Source organism: Geotrypetes seraphini, chromosome 2, assembly GCF_902459505.1.
Source record: "Geotrypetes seraphini chromosome 2, aGeoSer1.1, whole genome shotgun sequence".
NCBI classification, from domain to species: domain Eukaryota; kingdom Metazoa; phylum Chordata; class Amphibia; order Gymnophiona; family Dermophiidae; genus Geotrypetes; species Geotrypetes seraphini.
The window spans coordinates 397,453,562-397,472,602 of NC_047085.1; the positions used below are offsets into that span (position 1 = coordinate 397,453,562).

General features: G+C 39.2%; 1 protein-coding gene across 4 annotated transcripts in view; it reads right to left on the bottom strand.

Moving 5' to 3' along the window:
• Positions 1-19,041, bottom strand: part of DNAH11 (dynein axonemal heavy chain 11) — a 596,997-nt gene that overhangs the window by 364,672 nt on the left and 213,284 nt on the right. For all 4 annotated transcript variants that reach the window (XM_033930891.1, XM_033930892.1, XM_033930893.1 and 1 more), the window contains 2 exons: positions 18,100-18,324; positions 9,819-9,910 (listed from right to left, as the gene is read on the bottom strand). In XM_033930891.1, coding sequence (XP_033786782.1) covers positions 9,819-9,910; positions 18,100-18,324 — 317 coding nt within the window. The remainder of the gene's footprint in view (positions 1-9,818; positions 9,911-18,099; positions 18,325-19,041) is intronic.

The window sequence follows — 19,041 nt, forward strand, 5'->3', positions numbered from 1 at the left end:
TACAAAAAATGTTAAAACATTCGAAATCATCTTAATGAGAAGGATGAACCTGGTGTGCTGTTACCAATTTAGTAATCCTCGGCTCTATTTTCGTCAGCAGTAATCTTAAATCACCGCGATTAATTATTTGCAATTGGTTTCTTTTTTTTGTTAATAAATTGGTTACCGCACTGAACCCACTTTCCACTAAATATGATGAAGGAAATGCAATTAAGAACTTTTGAATTACAGCCCATATTTCAGGATAAGCCGTAGGGATCTCCTTTTGCAGTCAGAATTGTTGGTAGCCGCTTTTGAATTTAAATTTCAATTCATCATTTGTAGTTACTTCCATCAGTTCTTCTTGTAACTGTGGAAATTCTTCTGTGTTTACACTTGAAAAAGGATCCAAAATCCAATCAAGTATGTTCATTTTCAAAATATCATCAAATCGTTGATTAAAATCTGAATGGAGAGCATCCAAGTGCTCACAATAAGAAAGTATGTCTTCATCTTTATTTTCTGCTCCTGATAAGTTTGGGAACTGGCTGATTTCCCCTCGTCCAAAGTTTCGTTTGTACAGAAGAAGTTTTGTCACAAATGCAGAAATAACAGATTTTGTTTTTATTATATTCACTTCATCACCTTGAAGCTGAAGATTGCTTTCATTAAATTTTTGAAACAAGTCTGTCAAGTAAGCAATATCACTTTTGGATTGAATTAAATTGGATCGTAAAGCATCATTTTTATCTTTCAAGAACTCCAGCACCGAGTTAAACAGTTTATAAAACCTATTTAAACAGGCACCCTTTGACAACCAATGAACTTCTGTATAAAGCAGCAAACAATTAAATTCTTCATCGTTTTCAATGCAAAGCTGTTTAAATAATCTGTCATTCAATGATTTGCTTCTGATTATATTGATAACTTTAATTACATATTGTAATGAATTATGTAGGCGTGCACTTAAATTTTTGGCAACTAGATGTTGATGATGGATGATACATTCGGCACCTCCTTTTTTAAATATGCAAGAAAACCTCTGTAGCGCCCTACCATCGCTGGAGCACCATCTGTGGCTACTGATAAGATATTACTCAGAGGTATTTATTTTTCTTTAAAAAGCTCATCCAATGCATGAAATATTGATTCTCCTTTAGTATCAGTTTGCAAATATTTTGCAAATAATAATTCTTGGCAAATTTGTTCCTCCTTTGGGAACCGCATATATGCTAAAAGTAAAGCTTCATTTCCTGGCAAAGTTGACTCATCAAGCTGAATAGAAAACCGAGATGTTTTTAAATATCCACACAATAAATCTTCAACATCTTGAGCCATTTCATCAATTCTTCTTTGCACTGTATTATTGCTCAACAAAATTTTCTTTATAATATCAGATGCTGGCTTGTGTAGCACAGTACGTATTAATTCACTTATAGCCAGTATAATTAGTTCTTCACCAATAGTATGAAGTTTTCCCGATTTGGCAATTATTAACGAAATATTGTAAGAAGCTAGCAAGCCATCGTCATATTGTGTGGTTGCGGTTGAAAAGAGTTTTGCCAATGTCGGTTGTTTGATAAATTTTTTTTTTAGTGTTCTAAAATGTAATGTAATGTAATGTAATTTATTTCTTATATACCGCTACATCCGTTAGGTTCTAAGCGGTTTACAGAAAATATACATTAAGATTAGAAATAAGAAAGGTACTTGAAAAATTCCCTTACTGTCCCGAAGGCTCACAATCTAACTAAAGTACCTGGAGGGTAATAGAGAAGTGAAAAGTAGAGTTAGAGGAAAAATAAAAATAAAATAAACATTTTAACAAGACAGCATTGATCTAAATACTTATCTTTTTTATCACCATGAATTTTAGTCAAATGTTCTTGTAGTCTGGAAGGCTTCATAGCTTCGTTTGATAAAACTTTCTGGCAAATCAGGCACATTGGTAATGTATTGTTTACAGGCGACTCAATAAAGCCATATTTCAAATATTCGATATTATATTGTCTACATTTTTTCTTTGGTTGAGCCATTATTATCTGTAGAAAAAATTAATTTTTTAACCGTTTGAACCCTATGGGCCAGTTTTCCGGCCTGCCTATCTGTCACAACTACCCGTGGGGCCGTTGAACAGGCCCAGTTCTACTGAATTCTGTGTGTAGGCGAGATGAAACTTTGCCTCCCCAAACAAAAATGAATTAATTTTTAAGTTGAACAAAAATAAAAAAATACTGAAAATCCAAATTTAATTTTTTTATTGCATTAGAAAATATTATATTTCGTTAAGAAAATAAGGTAAATAAATATTATGCAAAAATAAAAAATAACGTAAATAAATCATAATTAAAAGTGAATTTTCCTAGCTTTTAATTCTACAAAATCTTTTACCAAATCTTCTATGTCTAATTCAAGCCCGATTTTAGGCGTAGACGATTTTAGGCGTAGCTCCACTACTAGGCTCGGTTTTAGGCGTAGGCCCTATGCCTAAAACCGAGCCTAGTAGTGGAGCCGAAAAGGGAGGGAGGTCAAGGTTCAAAGGGTAAAGGGGGTATTTTTAATAATATTTTTTAGTAATTTTTTGAAATATTTTTGTAAAAAACAAACTAAAATAAATACTGATGAAATAAATAAACATGATATTATTAATTGTAAAGCGCATATAACTATTACAAAATAAATAAATAATACTCACCAATTATAGTCACACTATTTGTTAAGTTAACTTTAACTTGTCACAATATCATATCACAACAATCTAACCTTTGAGTTATATTACACGTAATAATTACGGAGAAATCTCCTAATTCATAGCGTGCTCCAAAATCTGCTGGTAATACTGCCAGTAGCCAGTACTACTGCTGCTGTTCCAGGCTTTGGCCTTGCGATCGACCAATCGCACGAATAGCAGTTACCCGCAGCAATGCTCGTAGTGCTTATGTGTTTTGGAACGGCAATTCAGTGGCATCACATGAACAGTAGCAGTGCGCGACTGCACATACCTCAATGCAAGTGAGGGAGTATGCGGGAACCGAGCCAATGTCCAGTACGTTGTTCAAAGAAAAGTTAAACATTATGAGCAGAATACATAAATCAATTTTTCTAAATCTTCTCTTCTTTCTTTTATACTATCACCGCCCCCTTACAGTTATTCATCGTCCCCCCAAATGCACCTGTGGCCATCACCGCCCCCCTGAATCGCTGGCGCCCACTTTGGGAATCACTGATCTTGAGGATGGGCTACTGGGCTAGATGAACCATTGGTCTGACCCAGTAAGGCTATTCTTATGTTCTTAAATATGCTTTTCCTGGAAGTTTCAAAACTGCCCTTAGCACAATCCCCTTCCCCTCCCCCAATTATCTACTTAAGGCCAAGAAGACAAGTCCCCAAGGCCTAGTACAGCATACGTAAAAGATGACAACATACAAGTTGTATCAAATCAGAAGAAAGGGAATTACTGCAAATATCAGGTAGATATCACAAATAGCTGTTAATGTCTACTTTAGCTCCCCCTCATTCTGTAACATGCAGGCTACGTATGTAAGTAAGTAAAGGATATTAGCACTTAGATAGGTAGGTATACATTTATGTGCATAAGTGTTACTCCATTATAGAATAAACTTAACTTTTTCCCGATTTTTTAGGAAAAAGTTAAGTTTTCTCTATAATGTGGGGGGTTGCACCTCCCACCCCCCAACGGCAGCGTGAAGAGTATGAAGTAAAGTGGGGGAACCCCCACACCCCCCCCCCATCAGAGCTCTTTAAAAGTATCTTTTAAGGCAGCGCGCTGGGGTCTTACACCGAATTGTCTGCGCGTCGAAGTCTCGCGCGCTTTTCTCCCGTTACCGTTATCTGAGCCATTAGTGTTATTCTGTAAATGATACATGCAAATTCCTTACTGTGTTACTCCTGGTGGAATTCTGCGCAAAAAATAAATTCAAAATTTTGCATACAAAATTAACAAATTCTGCAAGTTTATTTGTGAAAATTTAAACAATATTTTTGCTAATTACTATCCATATTCCACTTAAAACATTTAAAATAAAATGTTTTTCTTCTCCCTTTGCTGTCTGGATGCTTTATTTTTCCATCATATTGGTTCCAGTTTCTTTTTTCTGCTTTCCTATCATCTGCTAATTCTCCTTCAAATGCCTGCTATCCGTTTGTCTTTTCTCCTCTCTCCTGTCTATCCCCTCATTACACCTGCCTCTGGCATATTGATCATTCCTTTCTAGCTCTTTTCTGTCTCCTTCTTACCCTTCTCCTTGTTTTTACTTTTCAACTACCTATCAAATTTCTATCTCCTCTCCCATTCCCCATCTCATTCCTCCATTCCCTTTCATCTTCAGTGTACCTCCATTACCATATTGCTACCCTCTGTTATATCTATACTCTCATCTGTATCCTTGCCACCCTCTCCTACCCCTGAGGGTTCTACCATTCTCAGTGTCTTCCTTCCTCCACCCTTATAACCCAGCATCTGCTCTCTCTTCCTTCCCTTTCTACCCTTGTAGTCTGGCATCTCCCTATCTTTTCCTTGCTGCACTCTCTCCCATGGTCTAGCATTTCTCCCACTTTCTTCACTCACTCACATTTCCAGGCATTTCTCCATCATTCTATTCTGCTCCTGAATCCAACATCACCCTCCCTCTCCATCCACCTCCATGTTCTCCACCCCTATGTCCAACACCTCTTTCTCTCCCTTTCTGGTGCCCTGTCAAATCTCTCTATCTCCTCCATGCACCATCTCTCCCTTCTTTCCCTCCATTATGTACAATTTCATCCTCTCCCCTTACAATGCATGCCTCCCTCTCCTCTCCCTGTGCCACCAATTTTCCTTCTTCTCCCCCTCCCCCTGTGCTACCACTTTTCTTCCTCTCACCCCTTCCCTCCCCCGTGCCACAAACTTTCCTTCCTCTCTCCTTTTCCTCCTCCTCTGCAAACAACTTTCCTTCCTTTCACCCCTTCCCTCCCCCAGTGCCAGCAACTTTCCTTCCTCTCCTCCCCTGTACTCTAAGGCTTGCATCTTCGGGTCGCAGTATTGGCAGTGACTCTCACATGCTGCCTGCCACTAACCTGGAAACCTCTGCTGCGGAGAAACTTCTGGGTTAGTGGCCAGCAGGGTGTGGGAATTGCTGCTGATACCGCGACCCAAAGATACTGACAGTCAAGATTCTGTGCGGGAACAGGGAAATTCTGCATGACTTTGCAATTCTGCAGTAATTATGCATTGTGCAGTCGCACAGAATTCTGCCAGGAATACTATGTAAATGTAAGGAGGTACTCATAGAGAAAGCGCATAGGCATAGCCTGGGTAAGACCAACAGTTACATAATAAATGGAAAAATTGTGTCTTACCTGATAATTGTATTTCCTTTAATCTTACCAACCCAGTCTAGAACAAATGGTTTATGTCCATCTACCAACAGATGGAAACAAAGAAAAATATAGTCCCAAGAACTTCACCCTTTAAGGGTATTGTACAGCCTGTGAACATTCAGCATTTCAAAGAACCAAGAATGATGCTCATAAGATTATAGCTGACAATTGTGGGATAGAGCCAAAGTACCTGGATGAACAATTTTTTTTTTTAATGTAATCTCAAATGCAAAAGCTGATGTGGTTGGGAAGGACCCAACAGTCTGTGTTTTGGCAACCTATGCCTTCCTCAGGAGTGCTATTTAGCAGCACTCAAAAACCGACACATTCGAGATACAACTATTTGTTGCAGCATTGTTGACACAGTAGTCTCATATATGCATCTGAGGCTGCTACAATTGTGCCAACCCCTGTGGAAGTGGGACCACACAGAACCAGAGAATGGAATCCGTATTGTCCAGAGCGGCACTGACATGATGCAGAAAAAGTTATACACTGAACTTCATAATAACTGCTGCCTTGGAGCAGTACAAATTGGAACTGGCATTGTATATCGTGGTAGATAAGGCGGCTGCCACTACGGAGCCTTTGAGGTTGCTGACAATGCTCAGCCCACCACCACTGCATAGCGTAGAAGGGTAACGATCCTGCTGAGCCAATGTCACTGAATGAAACCTCTGCCACAATGCAGAGGAAAGAATGGTGCCACCATACAACACATGAGGATGCTGCACTATCCTGCACAGAAGATGGAGCTAACATTTATTTATTTATTTTCTATACCGCTCTCCTCAGGGAGCTCAGAACAGTTTCCATGTTCCAGCAGGCTCACGATCCATCTAATGTACCTGGGGCAATAGGGAATTAAGTGACTTGTCTTCCAAAAAACAAACACAAGAACAAGAGAGAAAAAAAATATATTCTGTCAATACCTCTCTGGGATATTTTTCATTATGTTTATATTCCTGAAAAGTGGAGAATCTTCTCTGCTGTGATCTGCTTACAGTTTATGAAAGGAGGAAAAGAGCCTCAGAAGCCTGTATGCTGCTTTTATTTGAATTAAGCACTCCAAATATCTTTTAAAAAACTTTTTTATTTTTTCTTTTAAATATCTGAATACATTATATAAATATTAGTGAATGTGAAAAGCGGTGGAATGAAAAAGTGATGAGCTGTGATTGTCTCATTAACAACTGGCTCCGTGTTTATTCACTTGAGTTTAGATATTTAAAGAAAAAAAGAAAAAAGTTTTTTTAAGATATTTGAAGTGATTAGTATATTTTGAGTTAAGACTTTGATCACTCAATTACAATAGGTTTTCTCATTAATTGTTTTAGTATTTATTTGTATTAAGCAGACATACTAGAAAGGGTAGAAACCTCATTGGCTCAAAAACCTCCAGACCCGACCAAATGAATAGTAGTATAAACTTTCAAAACTGTTTGCATAGCAGCCATTCAAACACTTTATAATAGCTGTCCATCATTCAAAAAACATGCCTGTTTTCAGGGCCTTCTCCAGTTTTGTTTCTCCCAGGCCAAAATCCCAAATAGCCCTGGGCAAGTCACTTAGGGCTCCTTTTATTAAGCTGCACTAGTGGTTTTAACACACGCTAGATGCTAACGCCTCCATAGAGCTGGCTTTAGTTTTTCCGCATAGCGTGGGGGTTAGCGGGTGCTAATCTGTAGTGCGTGCTAAAAACACTACCGCAGCTTAGTAAAAGGAGCCCTTAATCCTCCACTGCTCCAGGTACATTAGACAGATTGTGAGCCCACGGGATAGATAGGGAAAATGCTTGAAGTACCTGCATGTAAAACCACTTTGAGCGTGGTTGTAAAACTACAAAAAGGCAGTATACAAGTCCCAATCCTTTTCCGTTTTTGTTTAAGAAAGTAGGTAGTTGTGTATAAGAGAGTCTCTACAGGGGAGCCCATATTCTTCTTGCAATACTGTAAATGAAACTATTTCAAAGTCTCCCCATACTTGATCTAAGGTGCGCAACCCTACGTTAGCCCATTACGATCTTATACATTCCTCTCCCCAGAATTGAAGCTAGGTGTTAAACCAATGGGTGTCAGGGAAAAATATAGATGTTCAGGAAACATCTGCGTTCAAACCATGTACCAGGTGGTGAGAACTGCTTTCAGATATGGGTTGGCTTGAGGCAATTTAGATCTAAGTATCTGAATGGGAATCCATGGTAGCTTCCATAAGGATATGTCCAAAATAATAGACTGCCCCTGTTTTTCATTCCAAGAAGTAGACGTGGCTATGCTGTGTTGATTCTTGTGAAGCTCATACATCAACATTTCTGAATCCGCAGTTGGACTACCATAGTCTTCATTGTTGGGTCAAAGTGAGAGGAAAAGCTTTGTATGTTTCATCAAGGCAGACAAGGAAGACATATCTGTGAGAGTATGCCACAGGTGCGAGATTGAATTTTGTGTTAAACTTGGAAAAAGTGGTAATGAAACTCTTGATATGTTCCGGACCCTGGAAACACAACTGTGGGGAAAGAAATTCTCTCCAAATGATGAAGTGAAAAATGTCACAACCATAGCGCTACAACTGATGTCATAAAAAAGTCTACTACACATGTTTGAATCATTTTTGAAACACTGCAAAAATGTATTGAATGTGAAGGATGCTACCATGAAAAAGAAAAATGTTCAGATCTTGTGGACTCATCTGATTAAAAAAAACAAAACAGTCTCATTACTTTTCAATCGGTCCTTCTATTTTGTCTAAAAACTGAGTTGATCCTCCATTCTTCCTCCTTTGTATGTTTCACTATCCGATTATGATTGATTTTATAAACTCCTTCAATAAGTGATATTCACACTACTGAATGCCATGGCACATGGAAGCTCTGCTAGGTATAATATAATAGGAAGGGACAATATCTTACTGGGGAAGAAAACAATTATTAGATGGAGGCCAGTTCTATATTTTACTATACTACAGACCCTACTACAAGCCTTTATGTGTTCTTCATTGAATTATATGACACTTATAGTCATAGCTTTAATTTGCTTATTCTGAGAGGCAAGGGATGAGGTGGGCCAATTGGTAGGAGGAGGAAAGGGGCTCAATTCAGCACCAGAAGTTGTCCTCTCCCCATCATAACTATGACTGAAGTGGACTAGAACATCCTTTTTTGCTGTTATTTAATTAATGGTTATGAAATGCAATAGAAACAAAGAAACATGATGGCAGATAAAGGCCGAATGGCCCATTCAGTCTGCCCCTCCACAGCATCCACTATCTCCTCTTCTCCATAAGAGATCCCATATGCCTGTGTCCCACGCTGTCTTGAATTCAGATATGTTCTTTGTCTCATTCACCTCCACTGGGAGACTATTCAACACATCTACCACCTTTTCTGTAAAGAAGTATTTTCTTACATTACTCCTGAGCTTATCACCTCCTAACTTCATCTGATGCCCTCTCCTTCCAGAGTTTTCCTTCATTTGAAAAAGACTCATCTCCTGTACGTTAACACCATGGAGATATTTAAGCATCACTATCATATTCCCTCTGTCCTTCTTCTAGAGTACATATATTAAGTTCTCTACTCTACTATGCTTTATGATAAAGACCACTAACCAATTTTATAGCAGCCCTATGGACCGACTCCATCCTATTTATATCTTTTTGAAGGTGAAGTCTCCAAAATTGTCCACAGTATTCCAAATGGGGCCTCACCAGAGACTTACAATGACATTATCACCTCTATTTTCTTACTCCTTATGCACCTAAGCATCTTCATGGCTTTGACCATCATCTTTTCTACTTGTTTTACAACCCTGAGATCAGCAGACACCTAAGTCCTGCTCTTCTTCTGTGCACAGAAGTTCTTCATCTCCTTTACTTTACCGTTCTATTGGATTTTTGCAGCCCAAGTACTTGGCGTGGCATTTTTTAGCATTAAATCTTAGTTGCCAATTTCCAGACAATTCTTCAAGCTTCGCCAGATCCCGCTTCCTGTTATCCATATCCTTCAGGGTGTCTACCCTATTACAGAGCTTGGTATCATCCTCAAAAGGCAAACTTTGCTAGACAGTCCTTCTACAATATCACTCACAAAGATGTTAAATAGTCAGCCCAAGGATAGATCCTTGTGGTACTCCACTAACAACATCCTTTTCCTCCAAGCAAACTCCATTTACCATTACCCTTTGTCTCCTTCCACTTAACCAGCTTTTAATCCAGTTTGCCATTTTAGGGTCCATACTGCATGCATTCAGTTTATTTATCAATTTGCTATGCAGCACCGCGTCAAAAGCTTTGCTAAAGTCCAAGTACACTAAATCTAGAGCCCCTCCCATATCCAAATGTTTGATCACCCATAGAGTCAAATATTTTAAGTGTACATTGATCTTAACTCCAGTGTGCATTACACTAATTCTATTTACACATTATTTTAGCAGATACAATAATTGTATAGGTTACCGTTTACCTTTTCTGCAAAGCTTCAAGTTTTTCATAAAGGTTAGGCTTGTTTGTGGCTTCTAACACATTTTTTGTTTTGGCAGTCTCAAACATTAGCTCCTGTAGTAAATAAAAAATTATTTTTTATTTATTCATGCAATTTAATGATGCTAAACCAAGCACTAATAACTTGTACAGTAACCCAGCACAAACAAAAAAGAGAGAAAGGAATAATTATGGCTACTGACTAACTCAAATCCACAAAATTAATGATTCAAGAATTATACATTGGAAGATGCTGAAAAAATGCTAAAGGAAAAAGAGAATTTGTTTCCTAACTTCAGTAGGTAACCAGAATGAAAAAGTTAAGGAAGCTTTATATACCAGTATCATTAAACTCATAGTAGTCATCGAATAAGCGAACATACGATGTGGCTACACTCTTCATTTTAAAACTTTTTTTTAACAAAAAAAGTAAAAAATGGAATTTTGGACATTCTTGTTTAGGTCATATTGCTTGAATGTCTGTCACCTGTACAATTTACCCCTCCCCCCCCACTCCTTTACAAAGCTGCGCTAGCATTTTTAGCGCCAGCTGCTGCAGTAACAGCTCCAACGCTCCTAGAATTCCTATGAGCGTCCAAGCTACTACTGCTGCGGCTGGCACTAAAAACACTAGCGTGAATTTGTAAAGGAGGGGGTTAGATTTAAAACTGTCATTATGATTTTCTGAAACCTAAAAAGCACAACTGATATAGACACAATAGGCATTTAGGGACCCTTTTACTAAGCAGCGTTAAAAAGTGACCTGCACTACCTCAGCACGGGTCTCTCTCATACGCTAAGGCCATTTTTAGCACTGCCAGTAGAAGGCTGAATTTCCTATTTCTGCAATAATGACCAAACTGGTGCAAGGCCTTTACTGCGTGAGCAATTACTGACACCTATTTTATAGGCGGTAAAGGCCAGGTTCTGCAAACAGCGCTATAATCAGCCGGCACCTTCCCATAAACAGCGTCGGTCGCATGCCAATCACGTTACAGCGCTTTTTGAAGAATCATGGGTTCCATCAAAGGTAGATTACCAGGGTTTTAAAGGCCTACATTTCCAGCACCTATCTTTGATGGAGAATCATGCCTAGCGGTGCCTAACGTTAACTCTGCCCATAATCACGCCTACGTTAATGTTAGGCGCTACTAGGCATCACCTCTAAATGTGATTCCAGCACTTACTTTTTTAATGAGAATTTAATTGGTTTTTACATTACATTACAGGCTTATATTCCGCCTGTACCTTGCAGTTCTAAGTGGATTACATTGAGATAGCTGGACATTTCCAGGAAGAGAAATACAATTAAAGAAGTTGGACCTAGTACAACAAAAAAGATAGCTGGACTTTTCCAGTAAAAGGAATACAATTGAAGGCGTAAGGTCTAAAGCAATTTTGATGAGATGATTCTAAGAGGGGGTAAGAGGGGGAAAGGGAGGGATTAGGACGTTTGGGTGAATTTCTTGAATAGTAGGGTCTTGATTTCTTTGCGGAAAGCCTTGAGGTCAGTTGAAGCTGTCAGTAGGTTGGTGATGGTGGGATCCAATTTAGCTGCATGTGTTGCTAGTAAGTTGTCATACATCTTTTTGCGTTTAGTTCCTTTAAAAGGGGGGTAGGAGAAAGGGGATTGGGTTCTCCTCTGTCTGGTTGAGAGGTTCCTGTTTAGACGGTTGTTTAGGTGGGTGGGTGCCGTTCCGTTTAATGTTTTGAATAACATGCAGTATAGTTTGAATTGGATGCGGGCTTGTATTGGAAGCCAGTGTGAGTCTAGGAAGGCGTTGGTGATGTGGTCAAATTTTCCAAGGGAATAGATCATTCTGAGGGCAGTGTTCTGCACGGTCTGTAGTTGTTTTATTAGGTAGGTGGGACAGGAAAGGTAGAGGATATTGCAATAATCCAATAGACTTAGGACTAGGTATTGGACTATGAGTCTGAATTGTTCTTTTTCAAAGAATTTTCTGATTTTGCGAAGGTTGCGCATGGTGAAGAATGCTTTTTGTGTGATTTTGTTGATTTGCACCTGTAGAGTGCAACCTCTGTCTACTGTTACTCCAAGGAGTTTGAGAGTGGGTTGTAAGGGATATTTGGTGGTTTTTATTTCTAGCTCAGTTATAGAAGGGGTTTTGTCCTTTTCAAGCAGTAGAAATTTAGTTTTATCTGGGTTGAGCTTCAGTTTGTGTTCTGTCATCCATTTTTCCACTGCTTCTAGAGTTTTTTCCAGGATGCCTGATTTGGTGGGGTCTTGTGTGTCAAAGGGGAGGAGTATGGTGATATCGTCCGCATAGCTGAATGAAGTTACTTTGAGTTTGTCTAACAGGGTACCGAGGGAGGAAATGTAAAGATTGAAGAGCATGGGTGACAGTGGGGAACCTTGGGGTACTCCGCAGGGATTGGTCCAAGGCTCCGATATAAGATCCTTTGTTTTTACTCTGTATGTTCTTGATTTAAGGAATCCTTGAAACCAGTTGTATACTTCGCCTGAGATCCCTATTGTTTCTAATATCTGAAGAAGTATAGTGTGGTCGACCAGGTCAAATGCGGCAGAGAGGTCGAGTTGAATTATCAGCATCCTTCTTCCTTTGCTAAGGTGCTGTCTGGCTATATCTAGAAGGGAAACTAGCAGTGTCTCAGTGCTGTGGTTCGATCTGAACCCCGATTGAGTTGGGTGGAGTAGGTTGTGGTCTTCAAGGTAGTTGGTGAGGTATTTGGCAACCAGACCTTCTATTAGTTTAACATATAATGGAATTGAGGCGATGGGTCGGTAGTTGGAGGGGGTGTCTATTGGTCCTTTGGGATCTTTCAGTATTGGGGTGATTATGATTTCCCCTAGGTCTTGTGGGAATTGGCCTTCCGTGAGAGTTGTTTGGATCCATTGCAAGAGGCAAGCTCTAAATTTGGGGGATGCATTTATCAGTAAATTTAATTTAATTGGTTTTTAAATGGTTTTTAAATGGCATTGTCAATTGCTGCTCCAATTAAACCAATTAAAGCAATTAAGTTAGGCAGCAGTAGGCACCTACACCGCTTAACTTACAGCGCCTGAAGGGATTTCTAAAACTAGGCAGTTTGCCCTGGTTTTGGAAATCCTGAGCTTGGAGGCCACGTCTGGAAGTCTTTGCACATGCGTGGCCGTCACCGTGATGACATCACATGCACCTGCGCATGCATGTTACGTACAGCTTGGGGAAGTTCGTGGGGGACAGGGTTGGGTGAGGAACGCGGGACTGGGACGGGAGCTGAAGGCGGAACGGGGCGGGACTGGGTGTGAAACTGGGCAGGGTCAGGCATCCTCTTTTTTTCAAAGAGGAAATCTGGCAACCGTAATAACTGTGCACACTCTACCCTCCCCCCCAACACTCCATCCGCACTAAAAATTAAATGTTAGTTTTTAGTGCATGGGTAGCACATACAAAAACTACGGCAGGATGCCTGACTGCACACTATGGTAGTGCATTTTCACTTATGGTTGCACACATTAGTGCTTACTGTAGCTTAGTAGAACAGCCCCTTAAACATTTTGGGGCGATTCAAAACCTGTCCATCTATATTTAGGTGGCATTTCTATAAAAGAAAGTAGATGCCTACTTTCCTTTATAGAACACTATTATAACTAGGCATATCTTCATGTATGCACTTAGATGTAAGCCCTTACACTATTTATAGAGCCAGCTTATGTGTGTGCACAGAAATGCTGCAGAGTGTGAATTATAGTACTCTATAAATTGTGCGTGCAAGTGAGGCCCACCTATGTGTACACCTACCTCTAAAATACAGAATAATGCATAGGTGCTTTTTTGGCACTTACACATGTATGTACACATGTATGTACACAAATACACGTGCATGTCATTATTTTAATCATTTACACATACAACCAATACGTATTCCCTAGAATGAACCCCTTAAGAGTCCCATTTTACATGAATTGAGATGTTTGTGTTAGGATGTGCTCACTTTCAACTGCATTTTATGAAAGGATCTACAGCACAGAGCCTGCAGAATCTACTAGTTTACCTGCACAATCTACTAATCGCTAACATTGCAAAATCTTCTTTTATGATAGACTAAATTAATTTCTATTATCCTTACTTCTCCTTCTTTTATGTATATTCTGGTCTCCTGACTACTTGTAAACCGAGTAGAGCTCTAATGAAAGATGGCCTGATATATAAACCAAAGCCTAGATTAGATTACCTACAGGCAATCAGTTTTGAACGCACTTTGGAAGATAAGCACAAACTTGGTTGTTATTTATATTATATTCTACAGTTCATTGATATTTTGGGATACAAAGCACTTTGGTGATTTAAGTGATTATTGTTGTTCAAGTCTCCACTTTTGAATGATTTATTTTGATTTGGGAATATACATGTGTACCTATATTGTGGATAAACATGATGTGAGGGTCATACCTACTGTGCACCTGTGTTGGGTACACGATTTGTGGGAAATAGCCCTGGTGGACTCTTTCTTGATTCTGCTTATGTTTATTAAAATCTTTATATACCGCATATACAGCCAAAAAAGGATCAAAGCGGTTTACAATATAATTCAATCAAAAATATGAAAAGAACTCCATTTAAATAGAAAAGAAAAGGAAAAGAAGAAAAAAGTAACATTTCTAATACATAATATTATATAACAATCTAAATTAATAAAATTAAATAAAATTAATTAATAAAATTAAAAATATAATAATATTTAAATGTAGATTGAAGTCCCGAATTCACAACCCTTCAGTTTAAAAAGGCCAGTTGAAAAAAATGTGCCTTTAAATGTTTTAAAATTTTGGAAAGATTCTTCCTTTCTCAATTCTACAGGCAAACTATTCCATGAAATTGGAACTAAATTTAAAAAATGCACAATTTCTGGTTGAGGCAAGATGAGCCTTTAGAATATGGGGTGCCACTAATCTGTTATCATTCAATGATCTTAATAATCGCCTAGGTGCATAGAATAAAGGTCCTCCAGTAACTGACAAATATCCACGTGGAGGGGAATAATCGAAAGGGACGTCTAAGTCCGTTTACGTCCATCTCGCAAATCGTCCAAAGTTAAAAAGAGCCTAAGACACATTTTCGAAAGATACATCCAACTTTTTTTTACTTTCGAAAATCGTCTAATTATACGTCCTGCCGATCTGATCGTCCAAGCCACTAAATCGTCTATCTTTATACCACATTTCCGTCCAACTTTCCGTCTAAGTCCAAAACGCCTAGAACAAGCCCTGTTGGACGTGGGAGGGGTCTGCAAAGTGATGGACTAAATATTGCCACCTAAATATTGGGGTACCTTACAAGGCACTGCTGTGAATTTCACAAAAAGGGTGCCATGGCTTCTCCTCACTACAGCTCCCTTATAGGTGACAGTGAGCCCCCCAAACCACCTCAAGAATCCCCTAGACTCACTTATCTACCACCCCAATAGCCCTTATAGCTGCAGGAGCCACTTATATGCCAGTAAAAAAGGGTTTTGGGGATGTATAGGGGAGTGCACATGTTTAAGTATCAATGCAGTGATTACAGGGGCTTATGGGCATGGGTCATCCTCTCTATGGGTCCCTAACCCACCCCCAAGATGACTTCAGCTGCCTCTGGGCGGGACAACTAGGCTTTCCTATGCCAGGCGGCCAGGTGATGATGGTCTGGAGGCTGAAATTTAAAGTTGTGAATAAAACTTTTATGGGGGGGTTGGTGATCACTGGGGTAGTGTGTGGGGGTCTGTGTTATGTGTTTTCAGTGCTTATCTGGTGAGTTTAGGTGGGTTTTTGTGACTTAGACCATGTTTTACATGGTCTAAGTCACAACGTCCAAGTTCCGTCTAGGCTCTGTTGTTAAACTTTCGGTTATACATGCTATACGACTATGTCTAAGCTGGCCCACGTCCTGCTCAACTCCCGCCCTCGACACGCCTCCCAAAACGCCCCATTTAGCTTTGGATGTTGAGCGGCACTATGAAGGCCTAGGTCATTTTTAAATATGTCCAAAACCCGGTTTTATTATCGGCTCTTGGACGTTTTTGAGAAATGTTCATCCAAGTGCCAACTTAGGCCGGTTTTTGGATGTTTTTCTCTTTCGATTATGAGCCCCTTAGTGTATATGTAGTGGTATATATGCATAATGAGGGTATCAATATAGTTTTACCACACATTAACAAGGAGACATAGGGCAGGTTTTTCTATATAGATTAATATTACAACTTCCTCTATTATTTTTCAATTTTGATTAGGCTTTTTGTTTAGATGTAAGTGCTAGCACATACAGTGGGAGCAGCCTTTAAAAAAAAAAAATAAAAAAAAAGCTACGTTGAAAAAATGAATAGTAATGTAATGTAATGTAATTTATTTCTTATATACCGCTAAATTCCGTTAGGATTCTAAGCGGTTTACAGAAAATAGACAATAGGGTGCATTAAAATTATAAGTAAGATAGGTACTTAGAAATTCCCTTACTGTCCCGAAGGCTCACAATCTAACTAAAGTACCTGGGGAAATGACAATTAGTAGAGTAATGAAGAAATAAAAATAGAGATAGATGAGAAAAATAAGAAAATAAACATTCTAATAAGACTACAATGATCTAAAAGACTTTGAAAGGTTGAAAAGAGGGGAGATAGGAAATAGAAGCAGAAGGGAGAACCGTTGAAACTATAGAATTCTGGGGAAATTTAAATGAAATTTAAATAATAAAATAAAAACAAAAACAAGTGGCAAAACAATGAATGAGATTTAAAATATATCATAAACTAAAAAGAAAGTGAAAAATAAAAAACAAAAACAGTCAAGACTGAAGTCCAGCTTGAAATGACTTCACTGCTTTGGCTGCCAAACTTCTCCAGATGTCATCCGATCCTTGTCAGCAAACCGGAAGCACCAAATCCAGTGTCTCTGGTCATCAACTCGTCTAAAACATTCACACTCGCCTCCTGCATGCCAAATTCGCTGAATCTGTCTCCTTTGTGGACAGGCACCGCCCGCACCTCTCTGACCGTTTGCGGCGCCTCGATGACTGTGCCGTCCGGACCAACCATGGCCTCCCGATGGCGGTGGTGGTCGTGGGGGTCGCTCCTATTCATGGCCGAAGCTAGCGGAGTGTTCCTGGCTGCTACTGGGGGGCGGAGCTTGCACTCACGCCGAGCCCCGGAGGAAGAGAGGTGGCCTGGGAGCCCTGGAGATGTTAGCTGCGGTGAGAGCAGGCAAAAGGCAGGAGCAGGCGAACGGCTCAACTGCCGCAGTTCAGAAGGGTTCCCGGCTGCTTCTGGGGGGCTGAGCTCGCTCACACGCCGAGCCCCGGAGGAAGAGAGGTGGCCTGGGAGCCCTAGAGATGTCAGTTATGGTGAGAGCAGGCAAAAGGCAGGAGCAGGAGAACAGCTCATAGTATCTTCTGATGTTTAGAATTTACAGCTGGTCTTTTCTCATAACGCATATACCATATGCTTCTTTTGCTTGGTTGATGTCCTTTTAGAGGATTTTATAATTAAATAGTATGGACCCAGATGCTGATGAAAGTGTTGGTTTTATAATTCCCAAGTGTAGCTGTCCCATTTTAGTAATCTACATGCTTAAGAGTGACTGGTTAAATAGGGGCACAGCATTGTTAATTTGGCTTAATTTTTCAGGTGGACAAAATCTACATGGGATTAAAGACAGACCCCATCATGTAAAGCTCTGGCCAAAATTAGCCCTTATCTAACACTTGTGCATGCCTTTAAGTGGCACAAAAACCAATGTATTTAACAAATAACTCTTTTCACTAAAAATGAGAACTTCACTATAATTAGTACCTAGCCAAACATAACATGCAAGAATTAATTCAAATGTAAAAAGGAGGAAAAAGCCTCAGAAAACACAGTACAAGCCAGTCACCGTAGCGGCTCAAGGCCAGCCCAAACAATGCTTCATAGGCACAAAAAACCTCCTTTGTTATGTTTTAAAATAGCTCTGTGCAATGCAATCAAGGAACACAAGTTAACAGAGGAAAAACTACTTATCTTTTGCCGAGGATTTGGTGCACAAAACCCAATATAGACCTTTTTTCCCCACACATATTATTCCCTTTGTAAAATGGGAAAAACACAGGCATAAATTTTATTCCCACCCACGCCAGACTCAAACCACACTTCCTTGAAATCTGTGTAAAAAGCAGCATTCTGAAATTGGTATTTAAACATGTAAATGCTGTTATTTGTATGCGGATTGTTTCTAAAATAATGGCCTTACTGGCACAACAGTCCTTTGTATAACATATCCATCTTGCTCTTACCTTAAAATCTGCATTAATTCCATCAAACCTTTTTGCATCTTCAGGGAGCTGTTTCCTGATATCTTCAGAGCCAATGAAGATGCTTTCTAGATGTGACCAAGTACGCTGAACTTCCATCCAAATAAAAATAACGGCATCAGCAATATTTAATTTCTTTTGCCAGCAGGTGACTTGTTCAATGAAATATTCCACATATTTGCTCTGTAAAATGGCCTGTAACTGCACCTAAATGACCAAATAAATGGAGTATGTCTGAACAGTGGTTGCATAACGACAAAGAAAATTGTTCACCCTCTGAGAACAATGAATATTTGACCATATAAAGTTGTGTAAAATTCTATATATACCCATAAATGTATTGATTGATTTGTTCCATATCTCATACAAGGGGGTGCTGATAAGTCATTGGCTTTTCCTACTTCACTTACTTGAGACTAATAATACTTTCATCACATCAAAGTTTGTTGTTTTGTATGTGTCTGACCTAAAGTTCATAATTGTAGCCTGATTATTTTTGCAACTCTGAAGTGAAAATTGTGCAAAACAATGGAAATTTCATTGCAAGAAAGTGCCAAGTGGTGAAGAAATATCTTTACCTAAATGGGAACTCAACCAAACAAATTTACAATGATATGTCAGTTGCATTAAGGGATAAGTGCTCCTCCTACTCCACAGTCAAGAACTGAGTTGCTGCATTTAGAACAGGACATTGGACTTGGAAGATAAATAACTTGTGACTGAAAAAAAGATTGAGAACCACTTCTATAGCCATATGTCCCTTTATTACAGTAGGAGGGAAAGGTTGATGTCTAGAAAAATCATTCTAAACAGTAGGAATATCATGCCTTTATTGTCTGAATTTAATGAAAAGGCTCAGTCACTCTTAACTATTGCAAACTTTTAAATTCTAAGGATTCAACAATTTGACATGCTCTGTTTGCA